We start from the raw sequence: 17326 nt of genomic DNA, 5'->3' as shown, positions 1-17326 counted from the left end.
GCCGTTGCTTCCAGAAGGTACTGTCTGGCGTTAAACTAGTCTCAAGTGAGAAATAGGTCTCGGGAGGCCTGCACTGCGCCTGCGCGAGCTCTTGCGCCCTCCCGCGAGAGGAAGGCGGGCTCTGGGTTCCGGCGTGGTCTCCGCTGGTTGAGGGAGTGTAACTCTTGCTGCCGCATCATGGCGTCCGTGGGGACCCTCGCCTTCGATGAATATGGCCGTCCTTTTCTCATCATCAAGGATCAGGACCGCAAGTCTCGTCTTATGGGACTTGAGGCCCTCAAGGTAACGGGCCCGGGACGCACTGGCGGTGGGGTGAGGGGAGGCGGCCGAAGCCGGTCTGCGCCTGCGCAATGTCTGAGGGGTTCTGCCATGTGCTCCGGGGGGAGCTTGAGGGAGCCCCCTCTGGTCTCCAGTCCCTCGCCCCGCGCCCGGGAAAAATCGACGTATAAGCCTTTAGTCTCATTTGGGGGTTCGGGTGTCCCGCGGGCGCTCTTCAGAGTTGGGTGGGGAGGCTTGAATTCTCAGGCGGTGAAGGCGCGTTCCCACTGGTTTCTCCAACCTGCAGGCATTCTAACAGAGTTTTCGTCAGTAGGATGCAGGGGGGTGTTCTCAGGTCACCTGGCAGCTTAGGACGCTGTCGGCGTCCCTGCAACGACCTCAAAGGAAATGAGGGTCATTTTCGTCGTGGCGTCCTAAAGGTTTAGCCATTGACAGCACAATTTCATTTTTGAGTTCCTTTATACATGGCGTGTTCTGGGTGTGGTCTCGTAAAAGTGAAAAACGTTCACTTTTAAGAAAGAAAATACAACTGCAAGACTGAAAAGTGGTCACCAATAACCGTAGTACAAGGCAGTGTGTGACCTGAATCACCAGCTTTGGGAGGGCGTGCGTGCTGGTAAAAAGTCAGAGAGGGTCCTTAATACTTTGGGTAGAGGATTGGCTGTCCTTCGGGGATGGAGCACTGTTGTGAACGGGAGAGAGCTAGTTGCTAGGGAGAGGAACAGCAAAAGCAGGAGAACGCGTGGCACCTTGGAGGAGGAGGCAGAGTCTGGTTTTAGCAACATAGTCTAAGTTGCAGGGGTTCACACAGGTGGAAGTTCTTGAGCGCCTTGACATGACTATGTTATCCTCAGGGATGGGAGGGAGCCATTGAAGGGCGTTTGGACAGAATAACAATTTAAGTAGAACTGCACCTGAGGAGGTGGCATTTGGGGTGGAATCCATGAAGTTGGTGTATATGACCATGTCATCAGGTCTGAGGTGTCCCTTAGTGTCTTGAGGTTTTACATAAATTAAGCGCTACAGGTCTGTCCTGGGCTGTTTGACTTAGGGCAAGTTACACCTCCTTTCCCAGTGGGGGCAATACATCCCTGTCAAGCGGAGGACAAGAATTAAATGGGGTAACTTAAGTGGTCACCCAGGCTTTGTCCAGTGGTAGGTACTCAAGCCACTTGTGTTACGTGTTCAGTTCTGTTTTTCATGGGAAGCAACCAGCAGAGAAACTAATACCCAATACATGCACCCAAAATGCCTGTATAACAGAAGCCACAGGTGGTTTTGCCTCTGCCACATCTTTGTGATCCTCAGTCTCTTGAGACAGGTCTTAGAGACAAATGTGGCCCCAGAGCTAGTAAAGAACAGGACCAGGGTTCAGACCCGCCTTGTCTGACTCTGCAGCCAGTGGTCTAAAGCCTGCTCCACGGCCTTGGGGGCTGATCGTGCTTTGTTGTGGGGTCTGTCCTGTACAGGATGCGTAGCAGCACCTGGCCTCCACCCTCTGCAGTCCCCTCCCTGATGGTGATAACCAGGGATGTCTCCAGGCATTGCCACATGTCACCTGGGGGCACATTCGCCCCTGGTTAAGAACCACCTGTTTGCGGTCATTATTCTTTACATATTTCATCATGTAGACCTATCAAAGATGTATTTTAAGAATAACCAGTATTTTTACAAACCTAGTGAACTTTGTGTCTTGTTAACCTGTGAGACGGGGTGACAAGGGAAGGCCGCACAGAACATTGCATTTGAACTGCTTTGTAAACTGTCAGGATTTAATGAGCGGAGGTCTTCAGTGCATCAATGCTTCAGGGGTCAGAGGGCATGTTGGGGAGCAGGCCTTGGCCGCCCTCACTGGCACAGAGCGAGGTCTCAGACTTTGAAGAAAACCTGGAGCTTACAGACTTGAGAGTCGGAGTACCGGTGATTCATTTAAGGGCAGGGGACTGAGGAAAACAACACGTTCAGAAAAAAATGGATGACTTGGCTGGATGGAGGATGAATGTGAAGGATTGGTGAATGAGAGACCTTGGAAATCTGTATGGTGTAGTGGATCAGTTAGGTCGTTGATGGCAGGAATAGGAAGACAGGAAACGAAGTATTTGGAGGGAATATGAGCGTAATTATGTATGGAAAGGGAAAAGGATGCATTTGGGCTTCTGTTACTTTCAGGATTGACCCCCTCAGTGGGTGATTCTTGGTTGTGGGTTGTGTACTTACTGGACCTTTGGGGAGAGGAGTGTGCAGTAAACCATGGTGTGACAGTTCAGGGTGTTGTGTGTTGACGGCTGGACTCCTCACGTGGAGTTAGCTTCGTACGGTCCTGCACGGCCTCTTGGGTCAGACTGTCCCTGCTCTTGGCTGTAAAACAGGCCCGGACAACCTGCCTCATTAGATGTGTTGAGGGTTATAGAGAGAACACAGAGCGCTTGGTTCTGTTGTTTTACACAAGAATTGTCTGCTAACACTAGGAGTTGTGCGGTTTTCACAGGCAGATGTGGACCTGTCTGCTGCCTTTTCTAGAGAATAGAAGCTGTGTCATAAGTGAGTTTTACAGCCATTAGTTATATGTTGTTAACTTAAAATTATGTCTAACTTGAATATTGGCTTTTTCTTTTTCATTTAGTCTCATATAATGGCAGCAAAGGCTGTAGCAAATACAATGAAAACATCGCTTGGACCAAATGGTAAGAGACTTAACATTCTGTGTTTTTCAGGAAAGTTGTATAACATAAAAGAGTCAATTCAACCTGTTTACAGAAAGTTAGGGGACAGAGGGGGGCATCCTCCCCCTAATATGGTCAGATGTTAGGGTGTGTCCCAGACCTTCAGCACAGTTAAAGTCATCATGCTACATCCAAATTTAGGTCGGGTGCTTTTTCCACTTAACATAATTTCGTTAGCATTTTCCAAATCATAGCTATTGTCTTTTGCAACATTATATTTTGTGATATTACATTTAGTGATGCTCCATAATTACTATTTTTTTTTGCAATTTCTCTGGTTTTAGACATCATTAAATTGTTCTAATGTTTTGCTTTAGATTAGCCAATCTAAAAAGGTATTCATGGAGATATTCCTTCATGTATGTTGAATTATTTGTAATAAGCTCGTAGATAGGTACTGGGTCAAGAAGTCAGGGTAACTGTTTTATAGATTTAGTGTAGGTTCTTTTTTTTTTTTTTTAACCCTCCTCTTAAACACGGTTGTCTCTTAGGGCTTGATAAGATGATGGTGGATAAAGATGGTGACGTGACCGTGACCAATGACGGCGCCACCATCTTAAGCATGATGGACGTTGACCACCAGATCGCCAAGCTGATGGTTGAACTGTCCAAATCACAGGATGATGAGATCGGAGATGGAACCACAGGAGTGGTTGGTAAGAAAAGGCAAAATGTGCTTTCTCATTTGAGAGGAGTTATTTAATATTAAGGGCTTTCTTGGTTGCTCAGACATTAAAGAATCCACCTGCAGTTCAGAAGACCCGGATTTGATCCTTGGATCGGGAAGATCCCCTGAGAAAGAGAATGGCTACCCAATCCAGTATTCGTGCCTGGAGAATTCCATGGGCAGAGGAGCCTGATGGGCTACAGTCTGTGGGGTCGCAAAGAATGTTACAGGCCTAACACACTTGCTGAATGTTTATTCTGAATCACATCATGGGGAAACAGTCTGACAAATCCATGTGGAAGGACACGATACAAGATAAATGGCCCAGGCGCTTCAAAAGGGTCAATATAAAAGAACAGGAAGGGGGTGGGGAGTCGAGTTAGGCAGCTCATGTAGATTCAGGGAGCTCAAGAGAAGCAACAGCAGCTCAAATGTGTGAAACCTGGGTGGGTGCCAGATTTCTTTTTCCCAGCTCTGAAGGATGTTTGGGACACGTGGGGTCATTTGTGGGTCGTGTATTAGTGTCTTACCAATGTCAAGATTTCCTGAGTGTGACAGTTTTGTTACAGCGATGCAGGAGACTGTGCCTGTCCTTAGGAGCTCAATGTTAAAATACTCAGGAGTGACATGTCTGATTTTTGCAACTAATTTTCAAATCATTGAACAGAAAAAGCAAGCGTATGTAAAGAAAACAAATGCAACAAAATATTAATAAGTAAACTAGTATTCATTATAGTACTCTTGAAATTTGTTTTCAGTGTTTGAAATTTTTTTAAGTTTGGGAGGATTGATGAGATGAATATCTTCAGTGTTATTTTTTCTGCATTTTAAATTTGAATTAAATTATTCAGCAAATATCTTATACATTCATTGGGAACCAAACACTGTTCTGGATGTACTTGGAGTGCAGCAGCATTCAAACTTATTTTTGTGATGCTAAAATGAGAGGGGAAGGCAACAGGTTGTGGGAGGGATAGTAAACAAATTCTATTTAATACTGTATAATGCCAGCATAAATTTCACTGAATAGAAATCCTTGGCCTAGGAAACAGGAAGTTTTTTTCCCTTATAAAAATGTTTATATGTTATATTCTTTGCGTCCTGTACATCACTGAGAGTTGACCACCTATCTGTGCGAGGTACCTGTTAGAACCAAAACATGATGCTCCATTTTTAGGGATGGCCTCCACCTCTGAGACCCTTCTAGCTTAAATCTGGACCCTTGGTGCTCCCAGGGCAGCATCTCATGTGTTTTGAGTTCCAGCGGTCTCCTGAGCCAGGTGTGCTGTCTCGTCCACAGTGCTGGCTGGCGCCCTGTTGGAAGAGGCTGAGCAGCTGCTGGACCGCGGCATTCACCCCATCAGGATCGCCGACGGCTACGAGCAGGCTGCCCGCATTGCTATTGAGCACCTGGACAAGATCAGCGACAGTGTCCTTGTCGACATGAAGAACACTGAGCCCCTGATCCAGACGGCGAAGACCACGCTGGGCTCCAAAGTGTGCGTTACAGTGCGGGGCTGCAGGGCGTGTTCGTGCAGGAGGCAGTGGTTGTGTGCTGGGTCTTAAGGACAGCTCAGAATTATCCACGGTGGCTTCATACTGATTTAATGAGCTCCATTCTGGTTTTGTTATTCGGGTTTACTTGCTCTTTACTGCAGATATAAACATAGGCATTTTGTGGTTTTGTTAGAGGCTGGATTTCCAGGTTTGGTTAAGTCCCCTTGATAGTTTTTGTAAGCTATATAGTTCTTTATTTCTCAGGATAGGCTAGGGTGGTAGGTCCTACGAGTGGGAAGTACTCACTTTTTCTAACACTTTTTACCAACAGTAGGCAGCATTTTAATGGAGAGGTTCTTCTTATTCATTCAACAAGGAACAAATAATCCAGAATTATAGTTTAGTATGAAGGGGCAGTCTTGAAATTGTCTTAAACTGGCTGTTGCTAACATTTACATAGTGCTCATTACTTGCCAGGCCTAGAGCTGAGTCTTGAGGACACAAGACAGCTCTTGTCCCCTGGAGACTCAGCCGCCTCAGCCATGGGACACACTCACCTTGAACAACAGTGGAGACTTAGGGCTCTTGTTAAAATGTAGTATAAAAACCTAATGTAAGGTACCTTATTGCACGGTTTGTCTTCAGTTCAGTTCAGTCGCTCAGTCGTGTCCGACTCTTCGCGACTCCATGAATCTCGCACCACACCAGGCCTCCCTGTCCATCACCAACTCCCGGAGTTCACCCAGACTCACGTCCATCGAGTCAGTGATGCCATCCGGCCATCTCATCCTCTGTCATCCCCTTCTCCTCCTGCCCCCAATCCCTCCCAGCATCACAGTCTTTTCCAAAGAGTCAACCCTTCACATGAGGTGGCCAGAGTACTGGAGTTTCAGCTTTAGCATCATTCCTTCCAAAGAAATCCCAGGGCTGATCTCCTTCAGAATGGACTTATTGGATCTCCTTGCAGTCCAAGGGACTCTCAAGAGTCTTCTCCAACACCACAGTTCAAAAGCATCAATTCTTCAGCACTCAGCCTTCTTCACAGTCCAACTCTCACATCCATATATGACCACAGGAAAAACCATAGCCTTGACTAGACGAACCTTTGTTGGCAAAGTAATGTCTTTGCTTTTGAATATGCTATCTGGGTTGGTCATAACTTTCCTTCCAAAGAGTAACTGTCTTTTAATTTCATGGCTGAAGTCACCATCTGCAGTGATTTTGGAGCTCAAAAAAATAAAGTCTGACACTGTTTCCACTGTTTCCCCATCTATTCCCCATGAAGTGATGGGACCGGATGCCATGATCTTCGTTTTCTGAATGTTGAGCTTTAAGCCAACTTTTTCACTCTCCACTTTGACTTTCATCAAGAGGCTTTTGAGTTCCTCTTCATTTTCTGCCATAAGGGTGGTGTCATCTGCATATCTGAGGTTATTGATATTTCTCCCGGCAATCTTGATTCCAGCTTGTGTTTCTTCCAGTCCAGCGTTTCTCATGATGTACTCTGCATAGAAGTTAAATAAGCAGGGTGACAATATACAGCCTTAACGTACTCCTTTTCCTATTTGGAGTCAGTCTGTTGTCCATGTCCAGTTCCAACTGTTGCTTCCTGACCTGCATACAAATTTCTCAAGAGGCAGGTCAGGTGGTCTGGTATTCCCATCTCTTTCAGAATTTACCACCATTTATTGTGATCCACACAGTCAAAGGCTTTGGCATAGTCAATAAAGCAGAAATAGATGTTTTTCTGGACCTCTCTTGCTTTTTCCATGATCCAGCAGATGTTGGCAATTTGATCTCTGGTTCCTCTGCCTTTTCTAAAACCAGCTTGAACATCTGGAAGTTCACAGCTCACATATTGCTGAAGCCTGGCTTGGAGAATTTTGAGCATTACTTTACTAGCGTGTGAGATGAGTGCAATTGTGCGGTAGTTTGAGCATTCTTTAGCATTGCCTTTCTTTGGGATTGGAATGAAAACTGACCTTTTCCAGTCCTGTAGCCACTGCTGAGTTTTCCAAATTTGCTGGCATACTGAGTGCAGCACTTTCACAGCATCATCTTTCAGGATTTGGAACAGCTCAACTGGAATTCCATCACCTCCACTAGCTTTGTTTGTAGTGATGCTTTCTAAGGCCCACTTGACTTCACATTTCAGGATGTCTGGCTCTAGGTCAGTGATCACACCATCGTGATTATCTGGGTCATGAAGCTCTTTTTTGTACAGTTCTTCTGTGTATTCTTGCCACGTCTTCTTAATATCTTCTGCTTCTGTTAGGTCCATACCATTTCTGTCCTTTATCAAGCCCATCTTTGCATGAAATGTTCCCTTGGTATCTCTAATTTTCTTGAAGAGATCTCTAGTCTTTCCCATTCTGTTGTTTTCCTCTATGTCTTTGCATTGATCACTGAAGAAGGCTTTCTTATCTCTGGCTATGCTTTGGAACTCTGCATTCAGATGCTTATATCTTTCCTTTTCTCCTTTGCTTTTTGCTTCTCTTCTTTTCACAGCTATTTGTAAGGCCTCCCCAGACAGCCATTTTGCTTTTTTGCATTTCGTTTCCATGGGGATGGTCTTGATCCCTGTCTCCCGTACAATGTCACAAACCTCATTCCATAGTTCATCAGGCACTCTATCTATCAGATCTAGGCCCTTAAATCTATTTCTCACTTCCACTGTATAATCATAAGGGATTTAATTTAGGTCATACCTGAATGGTCTAGTGGTTTTCCCTACTTTCTTCAATTTAAGTCTGAATTTGGTAATAAGGAGTTCATGATCTGAGCCACAGTTCAGCTCCTAGTCTTGTTTTTGTTGACTGTATAGAGCTTCTCCATCTTTGGCTGCAAAGAATATAATCAGTCTGATTTCAGTATTGACCATCTGGCGATGTCCATGTGTAGAGTCTTCTCTTACGTTGTTGTAAGAGGGTGTTTGCTATGACCAGTGCATTTTCTTGGCAAAACTGTTAGTCTTTGCCCTGCTTCATTCCATATTCCAAGGCCAAATTTGCCTGTTACTCCAGGTATTTCTTGACTTCGTACTTTTGCATTCCAGTCCCCTATAATGAAAAGGACATCTTTTTTGGGTGTTAGTTCTAAAAGGTCTTGTAGGTCTTCATAGAACCGTTCAATTTCAGCTTCTTCAGTGTTCCTGGTTGGGGCATAGACTTGGATTACTGTGATATTGAATGGTTTGCCTTGGAAACAAACAGAGATCATTCTGTCGTTTTTGAGATTGCATCCAAGTACTGCATTTTGGACTCTTTTGTTGACCATGATGGCTACTCCATTTCTTCTGAGGGATTCCTGCCCACAGTAGTAGATACAATGGTCATCTGAGTTAAATTCACCCATTCCAGTCCATTTTAGGTTTGTCTTAATCCACATCAATTCGAGAAGTATTTAAATTTGTGCCCTAAAGGACGACATGGGCTCAACTTAGAGGGCAGGGCAAGTGCAGCAGAGACGCCTGCTTCCTTCTGTCCTCCGTGGTGCCAGCTGTCCTCTTGTCACAGGTCTGAGCCGAGACCACTCTTCGGCAGGGGTGACTGCCCCGGGTGGCCTTTATTGCAAGTACAGCGCTCTGGTTCTCCTGGAAAGAAGGCCTTACCCTTTCTTGAAATGCACACATTCTGTGTTACTGCTTTCTAGGTTGACTCAGCTTTATTTGCAAGTCTTTAGAAAACTCAGGTATGCGTAGATCTTTTCTATAGACATTCAAATGGACCAACAAGGGCCAGATATACTCAACATAAGGTGAAACATTGTTGGTCAGTTATTTTGGACACACAATATTTGTGGTTTCTTGGCTATCTTTTCCAGGTAACTTAGGATTCCAGGCACTGTATTTGGAGGGCTGCAGTTGCCTTGTGGCTTTTTCAGAACCAGATGTGAAATTATCGAGCACTCTCTTCAAATGTTAAGTGGTGCACTTCCCATAGATAAGATTGGCTTCTCCTTGGTGGGTTCATCTCTTTCCTCTTCTGTTTTGGCTTGAAAGTGTTAGTGGTATTACAAAGTAGCGGTCTTGGTAAATTTTTGGTTCTTGACATACGTTAGTGGTCTCTTCATGTACATTCGTAATGGAAAAAAATAGTACATTTCAGTTATTAACAATTTTTTTCCCATCCCAGTTTATGATTCCCTTTGGGGTCCCTGGACCGAGTTAAGCGTCCCTTCCCAGACTGTTGAGAGCACAGGTAGTGGTGACATTCTTCCCTGGGGACCCTGAACATGGTTGGTTCTGTAACATACCTGTGGGTCACACTGTCGTGGCATCTGAGTTTCGCAGCACGTGTTCTTTCTGGCTGCAGTCACTGTGGAGTGGACATGAAAGGTCAGTGTTGTGTCCCCCCTCAGGGTTAACAGCTGTCACCGGCAAATGGCCGAGATCGCCGTGAATGCCGTCCTCACCGTGGCCGACATGCAGCGCAGGGACGTTGACTTCGAGCTCATCAAGGTAGAAGGCAAGGTGGGCGGGCGGCTGGAGGACACCAAGCTGATCAAGGGCGTGATTGTGGACAAGGACTTCAGTCACCCGCAGATGCCCAAGGTGAGCCGTGCCTCCATGGCATCGGGCTTTTCCCTCTTGAGCCCTCCAGGTAGTTCATACGTTTCTGTCTCTTCCTGCAGCAAGTGGAAGATGCTAAGATTGCAATCCTCACATGTCCATTTGAGCCACCGAAACCAAAGACGAAGCATAAGCTGGATGTGACATCTGTGGAAGATTTTAAAGCCCTTCAGAAGTACGAAAAGGAGAAGTTTGAAGAGATGATCCGGCAGGTGCGCCTTAAGACATCTCCTAGTGAGATTTAAACTAACTAGAGCTGACAGAACATAGCCACTTGTGTATTTCTTTTTCTTTTCTGTACTTTAATGCTCCCACCTACACACCCAACTATGTTTCTCGCCTTGGTTTCAACCTTTTTTCCAATAGAAGAGCACAAAAAATACTTTTGTTAACGTGATTGTGGCATTTCTTTCCCAGATTAAAGAAACTGGTGCTAACCTAGCTATTTGCCAGTGGGGCTTTGACGATGAAGCGAATCATTTACTTCTCCAGAATGACCTGCCAGCGGTTCGCTGGGTCGGAGGACCTGAAATTGAGGTAGGAGGCTACCTGCAAGGAGACTGCATGCAGGGCTTGAGCTCACGGAGCATCTCTGCTCGAAGCCCTTGTAACCTCGCCCTGCTGTGGTTCCCACACTGTGCTGAGGCTCCACAGACCAGAGGTTGAGTTGCAAGGGGGGAAAATGCTAGAATCTTTCTTGCTGTTTGTGCACGTGTTTCTGGTGTTCCGTGGCATTTTCAGGTGCTTTCCTTTCTCACTGCTGACTGGTTGGCCTTCTGATGTGGCAGGCTGGTTGTGCACTTCTCTGTCAGCCTCATAAACATTCAGAGCTGCCCAGACATGGTCTGTGGCCCCACAGACACAGCCTAGTTGGTCCTCATGGGCGCAGGAGGGGAAGGGGGAGAGCTGAGAATGTGTTCAGGGTCATAGTGGCAGGTTGCCCGCCCTTCAGAACCTTGTTCCCTGAGCAAGGCGTTGGGCTGGACCTTGATTCTTGGGCTGCACTGGACATTGGTTCTAGGGAGCATGGCGGTCGTGGGTTATGTTTGGCTCATCTGTGGTCTGGTGTTGAGAGTTCCCTGCTCACCACGCTGGTCTTTCCATTCCTCCCGTTAGTTGATCGCCATCGCCACAGGTGGCCGCATCGTCCCTCGGTTCTCAGAGCTCACAGCTGAGAAGCTGGGCTTTGCGGGTCTTGTGAAAGAGATCTCGTTTGGGACCACCAAAGACAAGATGCTGGTCATCGAGCAGTGTAAGAACTCCAGAGCCGTCACCATTTTCATCAGAGGAGGAAATAAGATGGTGAGGACTCACTTATTTGTCCTGCATTTTTTCTGATTCTGGAATGTGATTGGGCTTTTCACATAATGTATTTAAGCTGGGACACTTAAAGAGGGACAGGGTCATCTTTCTCGGAGAAGCAGGGACACCTCGGGAATTCCCTCGCAGTCCAGTGTTAGGACTCTGCTCTTGCACTGCTGGGGCTTGGACTCGATCTCTGGTCAGGGAACTAAGATCCCTCGGGCCATGCAGTGCGGGCCTCTCCCCTACCAGCCCGCCCCGCCCCAAATAAAAAATAAGGTCGCGTCACAGTGTAAAACCCTGAAGACCATGTTCCACTGTTGGGCCCACAGGGCACACTTGCCTTTCCTCGGTCTCAGGTAGAAACCGGGACCTGAGAGAGCATGGGTGTGCTCTCCACTCTACAGGGATGGGTTTCTGGCGCATCACGATGAGTAAGACTCATTGTAAGACTGTTGCTTTGTTGTTTTTGTTTGACCCCCCTCACCACTTGGTTATATGTCCTGGAGTGAGTCCTAGGCTGCCCGGTATTGTGGGAGTGTTTTCCCTAAGTACATTATAGGGAGGAAAAGTAGAATGAAGGTAGAACCATTAACTTGGGCAGCGTCGCTTTCCCAGATCATCGAGGAGGCCAAGCGTTCCCTTCACGACGCTCTGTGTGTCATCCGCAACCTCATCCGGGACAACCGCGTGGTGTATGGCGGGGGCGCCGCGGAGATCTCCTGCGCCCTGGCGGTCAGCCAAGAGGCCGACAAGGTGAGGCCTCTGACCTCGGTGTGTGACCAACCGCATGGTGTGTGGCGGGGGCTGGACTCCGGGCCTTTGATCTGAGCTGATCTTGTGCCTGAGGATGTGGATATGGGTTACCACAGGCCAGCGTGTGTCAGCCTTTTTCAGACTGCAGCCTTGGCACAGATCTCTGCACACTTTAGTGTTACCTGGGATTGAGAATTGCTTAGACGTTGTAACTAAAGGTGCGGCGGGAAGACTGGCTTTCTTGACTTCCCGACATGTACCTTCTGCATCCTCGCCCTGTAGCGGCACTCATGTGACAGCCTGTTCTGAGGACTCGTCCTGAGTTAGCCTGTCCAAGGGTGTCATTCTGTAATGTCCCCAAAGAGCTGCTGGGGGTGCTGTCAAGTATGCTGACGTAACCCTGTGCCCTCGCAGTGCCCGACCCTGGAGCAGTATGCCATGCGCGCCTTCGCCGACGCACTGGAGGTCATCCCCATGGCGCTGGCCGAGAACAGCGGCATGAACCCCATCCAGACCATGACCGAGGTCAGGGCCAGACAAGTGAAGGAGGTGAACCCTGCCCTTGGGATCGACTGTCTGCACAAGGGGACCAATGGTGAGGCGCTGGGTGCGGTCTGACCTAGGCTCGGGAGTTACTTGCTGCATAGCGTGTACCATGAACTGGTCCTGGCTTTTTAAATTTTTGAACACGCTTCGGGTACCCAGGTCCTGAATTATAGTGTTTGACATAATTACCTGGGGAATTATCAGGATGCTGGTCTTAGCAAGCTGCAACAAAAAACTGCAGTGCAGTATTTATTCCAAAGGTGATTTCCAGTGTAGAAAATCATTCCCATCTCATTTCTTTTACATAAATGTCTGTCAGTGTGGGTTCTGTATGTCATATAAAACAGCTCTGAAATTGACTCTCAGTTTACTGCTGATCTGTGGGCACGTCCCGTAAATCACAGGGTGTTTTATAAACGGAGTGTGTACTGTGCTTCTGTAGCACGTCTGTCACTCATCGCTGAAAAGGTGGCGCAGCCCTAGCATGTGAGATGGTGGTCTGGTGAATCCCCAGATCATACTAGTTGGGCCGTCTCTGGGGTTCGGTCTCAATCCTGACCACAGAATCTGATGGCTTATTTTTTTACTCAGAACTACAGGTGTGTTCTGAATTTTAGGTTAACAACCTGAGGATTTAGTAACAGCAGCAACTTCTTGTCAGACAATTTACATTTCTTTAACTTGAATGTCTGGGTTTTTGCTATATCAGGCACCGTCTAATCTCACTTACTTCAGGCTTACTAACTGACAGTGTAGGGAACTTTGTGGGGTGAGAAGTCGCTGAATGATTGCCTCTTTAGCAAGTCACTGAGAAACTCACCCTGTCATTGAAGAGGGCGCCCTGTCCTCCACAGTGCTCCAGTAACCAGGCCCACATTCCAGAACGTCCTGGGAAGTAATGAAATTGTATTCTTCTGAAAACATAACCGAGACTAGTGGTTTTCAAAGTTGTATGTCTTTTAAGTTTTACTCTGATTCATAAATGGGAACAAGGTATTAATAATAACGGGCTTCCCTGGTGGCTCAAACAGAAAACCTGGGTTCAATTCCTGGGTTGGGAACATTCCCTGGAGGAGGTTATGGCTGCCTTCTCCATTATTCTTGCCTGGAGAATCACCAGGAACAGAGGAGCCTGGTGGGTTACAGTCCGTGGGGTCCCAAAGAGTCAGGCACCACTGAGCGACTTTCACTTTCCATTAATGATAGGAGTATGCTGTTTTAGAATGATATGTTTGTATGCTGTTTTAGAAGAATGAATTTGTGTTTTTCAGATATGAAACATCAGCATGTCATAGAAACTTTGATCGGCAAAAAGCAACAGATCTCTCTTGCAACACAAATGGTTAGAATGATTTTGAAGATTGACGACATCCGTAAGCCTGGAGAATCTGAAGAGTAAAGAGAGAATTTAGAGTAAAATGAGGAGCAAGATCCACTACTGTGACTAAATAAATGGGTGTCTTGTGCTGCATCTACAGCTATTTATTGTTACGTCCCGTATCAGGCACTGTAGTAGATGCTGTGACAGCCGTAGCTCTTTGGTGACCATAGTTTCACGTGTGCAGACATGAGAGTGTAGAGGTATGATCTCACAAGGTTTTGTATTTGTTATATTAAAGGGAACTCTAAACAGCCTTTATATTCTGCTATTTAAGTTAAACATTCACTATAACATTCATCAAATGCCTTAATTGAAGGGGTTTGAGTTGAATTTTTTTTTTTAATGTAGGACCTGTTTTTAACAGTTTTAAACGTTTGGTTTGTTCTCAAGATTTACTTTAACATTGAGGAATATGGGCTTGGTCCTATTAAATTTATTTAAGTGCTGCATCTGTCTAAACGGGTGAATCTTTGTGGAGACCCTTCAGAGATGAGTATCCAGCACACGACTGGGGGCTGTCTTCTGTGCTGTTCGGTTATACTGACTGGGGTGTTCCCACAGTGCTGAGTAGACCAGCATTAATGGTGTGATCTTCACACTGCCCCCTGGCGTTATCCTGGCCTGGCTCCACCCAGAGCCCTGGCCAGTGTCATGCAGAGAAGGCCCGGGTGGGCACAGACTGGCACCCCCTCAGGTGCTTAGAAGGTCATTCAGAAGCCAGTTGGGGTTTTCTCCAGGGAACAAAACAAGTGAAGGTTAGAGTGAAACAGAAAAAAAGGGTCGAGTGGAAGGAAACACCTTGCAGTTACCATGTGTGTAGGTTGGTATTGAATTAGTTCTACTCACTGTGGGTTGATCCCTGGATCTGGGAGATCCCCTGGAGGAGGAAATGGCAACCCACTCCATTCTCGCCTGGAGAATCCCATGGACAGAGGAGCCTGGCGGGCCACAGTCCATGGAGTCAAGAAGCAAATTGACGTGACTTGGCACCTAAACAGTACTGGCTCACAGTGGCATAGCCCTTGGCAGAGGCCAGGCTGTGTTCCGAGCACTTCACCTGTTACCACCCTGTGATGGAGAAAGGCTTCTTACTGTTCACATCTTACAAATGGCCTCGCTGGCCAGCGTCTTCCCGCCAGCAGTGAAGTGGGGTCAGACCCTGGCCGACTTCTCTGGGGTCCCCTCTCCCCGTGCTTTTCTGCCCCCTGCTGGCTTGTGTTTGCTTTTCTAAAAGCATGCTGCTTAGAAGATGTGATGATGAAGTGCACTCTTGTGCCACCAGGGGAGAGGGTTTGGAGCCGTCAGTTTCTCCTGGGAACCTGGACCTGGCCAGTCTTAACTGTTGGGTTGTTGTGTTTGCTCCATGTTAATGCGTTGGTGGTTTCGTTAGGAAACTTAGCAGGGAGCGCTAACATCATTCTTCCTGGTGAACATACAACCTAGTACGTATCTCATCGTGAAATGGCCTCTGAAGTGGCTCGATTATAATTTACTACCTATTGGGTGCAGCGTCAGAATGTACCGATTTCAAGTTTGGTTTCAGTGCCGACACAGACCCAGTCTGTCTTGACCTAGTCGTCTGGATGAGTTGATTTACAAGGGCGGATTTCAGCCTGTGAAAAACATCCAGCAGCTTGCTTTGAACCAGAGTCTCTTATGTGAAAGTGGTTTGTGGTTGAATGAAGACTAAACCACTCCTCAAAAGGGAACCACGGACGTTCTGGAGGGTTTTGGTTGAAAGAAAGTACGTGGTTGATGAACAAACTCTTAGATGTGTTCCTCACGTGCTTTTGATTCTTTCCAGGAAAAGCACCTCTTCTAGGTACCACACTGCCCTTTATCTTCCAGTTCCAAATGGCTTGTTTACATCCCTTGTGCTTTGACTGACCCCCATCTCATGCCTGGAGAAGGAGATGGCAACCCACTGCAATATTCTTGCCTGGAGAATTCCGTGGACAGAGGAGCCTGGTGGGCTGCTGTCCATGGGGTCGCACAGTGAGACACGACTGAAGTGACGTAGCATGCATGCATGCATAGGAGAAGGAGATGGCAACCCACTCCAGTGTTCTTGCCTGGAGAATCCCAGGGACAGAGGAGCCTGGTGGCTGCCATCTATGGGATCACACAGAGTTGGACACGACTCAAGCAACTTAGCAGCAGCAGCAGCAGCATCTCATCCACTAAAGCCCTTGACCCTGAGGCCACATCCCCACACAGGACCCAGCGCTGTGCTGTTGGCTCCCAGTTGTGCATTTCCAGCTTCATTCAGTGTCTCGGGTTGGAGGCGAGTTCGTTATTGTTTTCTGGCCATGCCACTCAGCTTCTGGGATCTTAGTTCCCTGGCCAGGGATGGAGCCTGGGCCCCTGGCAGTGAAAGCAGAGTTCTAACCACCGGACCACCAAGGAAGTCCCTATTTGATGTTGGTTGAATGGCTCGATCTTTAACTACAAGCAATCACACAGAAATGGAGCTTCCCAGGAGACTGGTAAAGAAACTGCCTGCCAGTGCCGAAGACGTGGTTTTGATCCCTGGGTCAGGAAGATCTCCTGGAGAAGGAAATGGCCACCCACTCCAGTATGCTTGCCTGGAGAATCCCATGGACAGAGGAGCCTGGGGGTCTACAGTCCATGGAGTCACAAAGAGTTGGACACGACTGAGGGACTGAGCACATGTTAGAAGCAGATAGGAGAACTTTCTGTCCTCTGTAAAGAGAGACATTGAGGTTTGCAAAAGTGGAAAATATTGCTGCTACTCACTTTTTCATTTTGGAAAATATAAAATTATATTAACACATTGAATGCCAGTCAGTGTAACTGGCATAAACAAGCGGCGGGGATTAGGGCATTTCGCAGGTCTTGACTTCCAGCTTCCGTGCTCCCACCTAGTCTCAACCACCCACCCCTCTCCCTGTGGTAGGCAGGATTCTACACCAGGGTTCAGCCTGGTGGTGCAGTCAGACACTAATCCAGGTGCTGCTGCGAAGGGACTTTGCAAATGGAGTGAAGTACTAGCCGGCAGACCTTAGAAAGCTGATGTGGCTGGGCCCCATGCAACCGCAGCAGAAGGTGGGGGCAGGTAGGTGCGAAGGACTGGAGCCCACCTGCTGGCCCTGAGATGCAGAGGCCACGTGCAGGCCGTGAAGGCGTCTAGGTCCTGAGGAAGGAAATGAGAGCTCGGTCCTAAGCCGCAAGGAACAGCTGGCCCTTGAACAGCACAGGTTGGGGCGCTGACCATCTATGCCATTGAAAATGGAAAAAATTACAGGCTGTCCACCATGGGCTGGGTTCTGCATCTGAGCATTCAGCCAACATCAAACATGTAGTGTTGGGTTTACTATTGAGAAATCTCATTTGCAAAATCTGCAAGAGGACCCATGCAGTTCAAGCCTGTTGGAAGAGTCAACTGTACTGGAAGCGGATCCTCCCCAGCCTGGCCAGCTAGCACCTGCACTTGGACCTCATGAGACCCAGAGTGGAGAAACCAACTGAGCCAACCTGGGCTGCCAGTCCACAGAACCATGGGTCATACATTTGTCCTTAAGCCACAGAGTTTGTGCTCGTCTGTCACACCAGCACTTTCTGGGCACCTGAAAGGGTCACACTTT

General features: G+C 47.3%; 1 protein-coding gene across 1 annotated transcript; it reads left to right on the top strand.

The window, feature by feature from the left end:
• Nucleotides 1-37: 37 nt before the first annotated feature.
• Nucleotides 38-14168, top strand: CCT5 (chaperonin containing TCP1 subunit 5). The gene is made up of 11 exons (XM_055555190.1): nt 38-282; nt 2903-2963; nt 3494-3658; nt 4970-5168; nt 9526-9718; nt 9799-9948; nt 10154-10273; nt 10853-11038; nt 11657-11794; nt 12209-12389; nt 13612-14168. Exons 1-11 carry the CDS (start codon nt 178-180, stop codon nt 13737-13739), a joined length of 1626 nt encoding a protein of 541 aa, XP_055411165.1. The 5' UTR covers nt 38-177; the 3' UTR covers nt 13740-14168.
• Nucleotides 14169-17326: the final 3158 nt, after the last annotated feature.

This window comes from Bubalus kerabau, chromosome 18 (genome assembly GCF_029407905.1).
Source record: "Bubalus kerabau isolate K-KA32 ecotype Philippines breed swamp buffalo chromosome 18, PCC_UOA_SB_1v2, whole genome shotgun sequence".
Classification (NCBI taxonomy): Eukaryota; Metazoa; Chordata; class Mammalia; order Artiodactyla; family Bovidae; genus Bubalus; species Bubalus kerabau.
The sequence above is the reverse complement of the archived record's forward strand: the minus strand, read 5'-3'. Positions and strand labels throughout refer to the sequence as shown.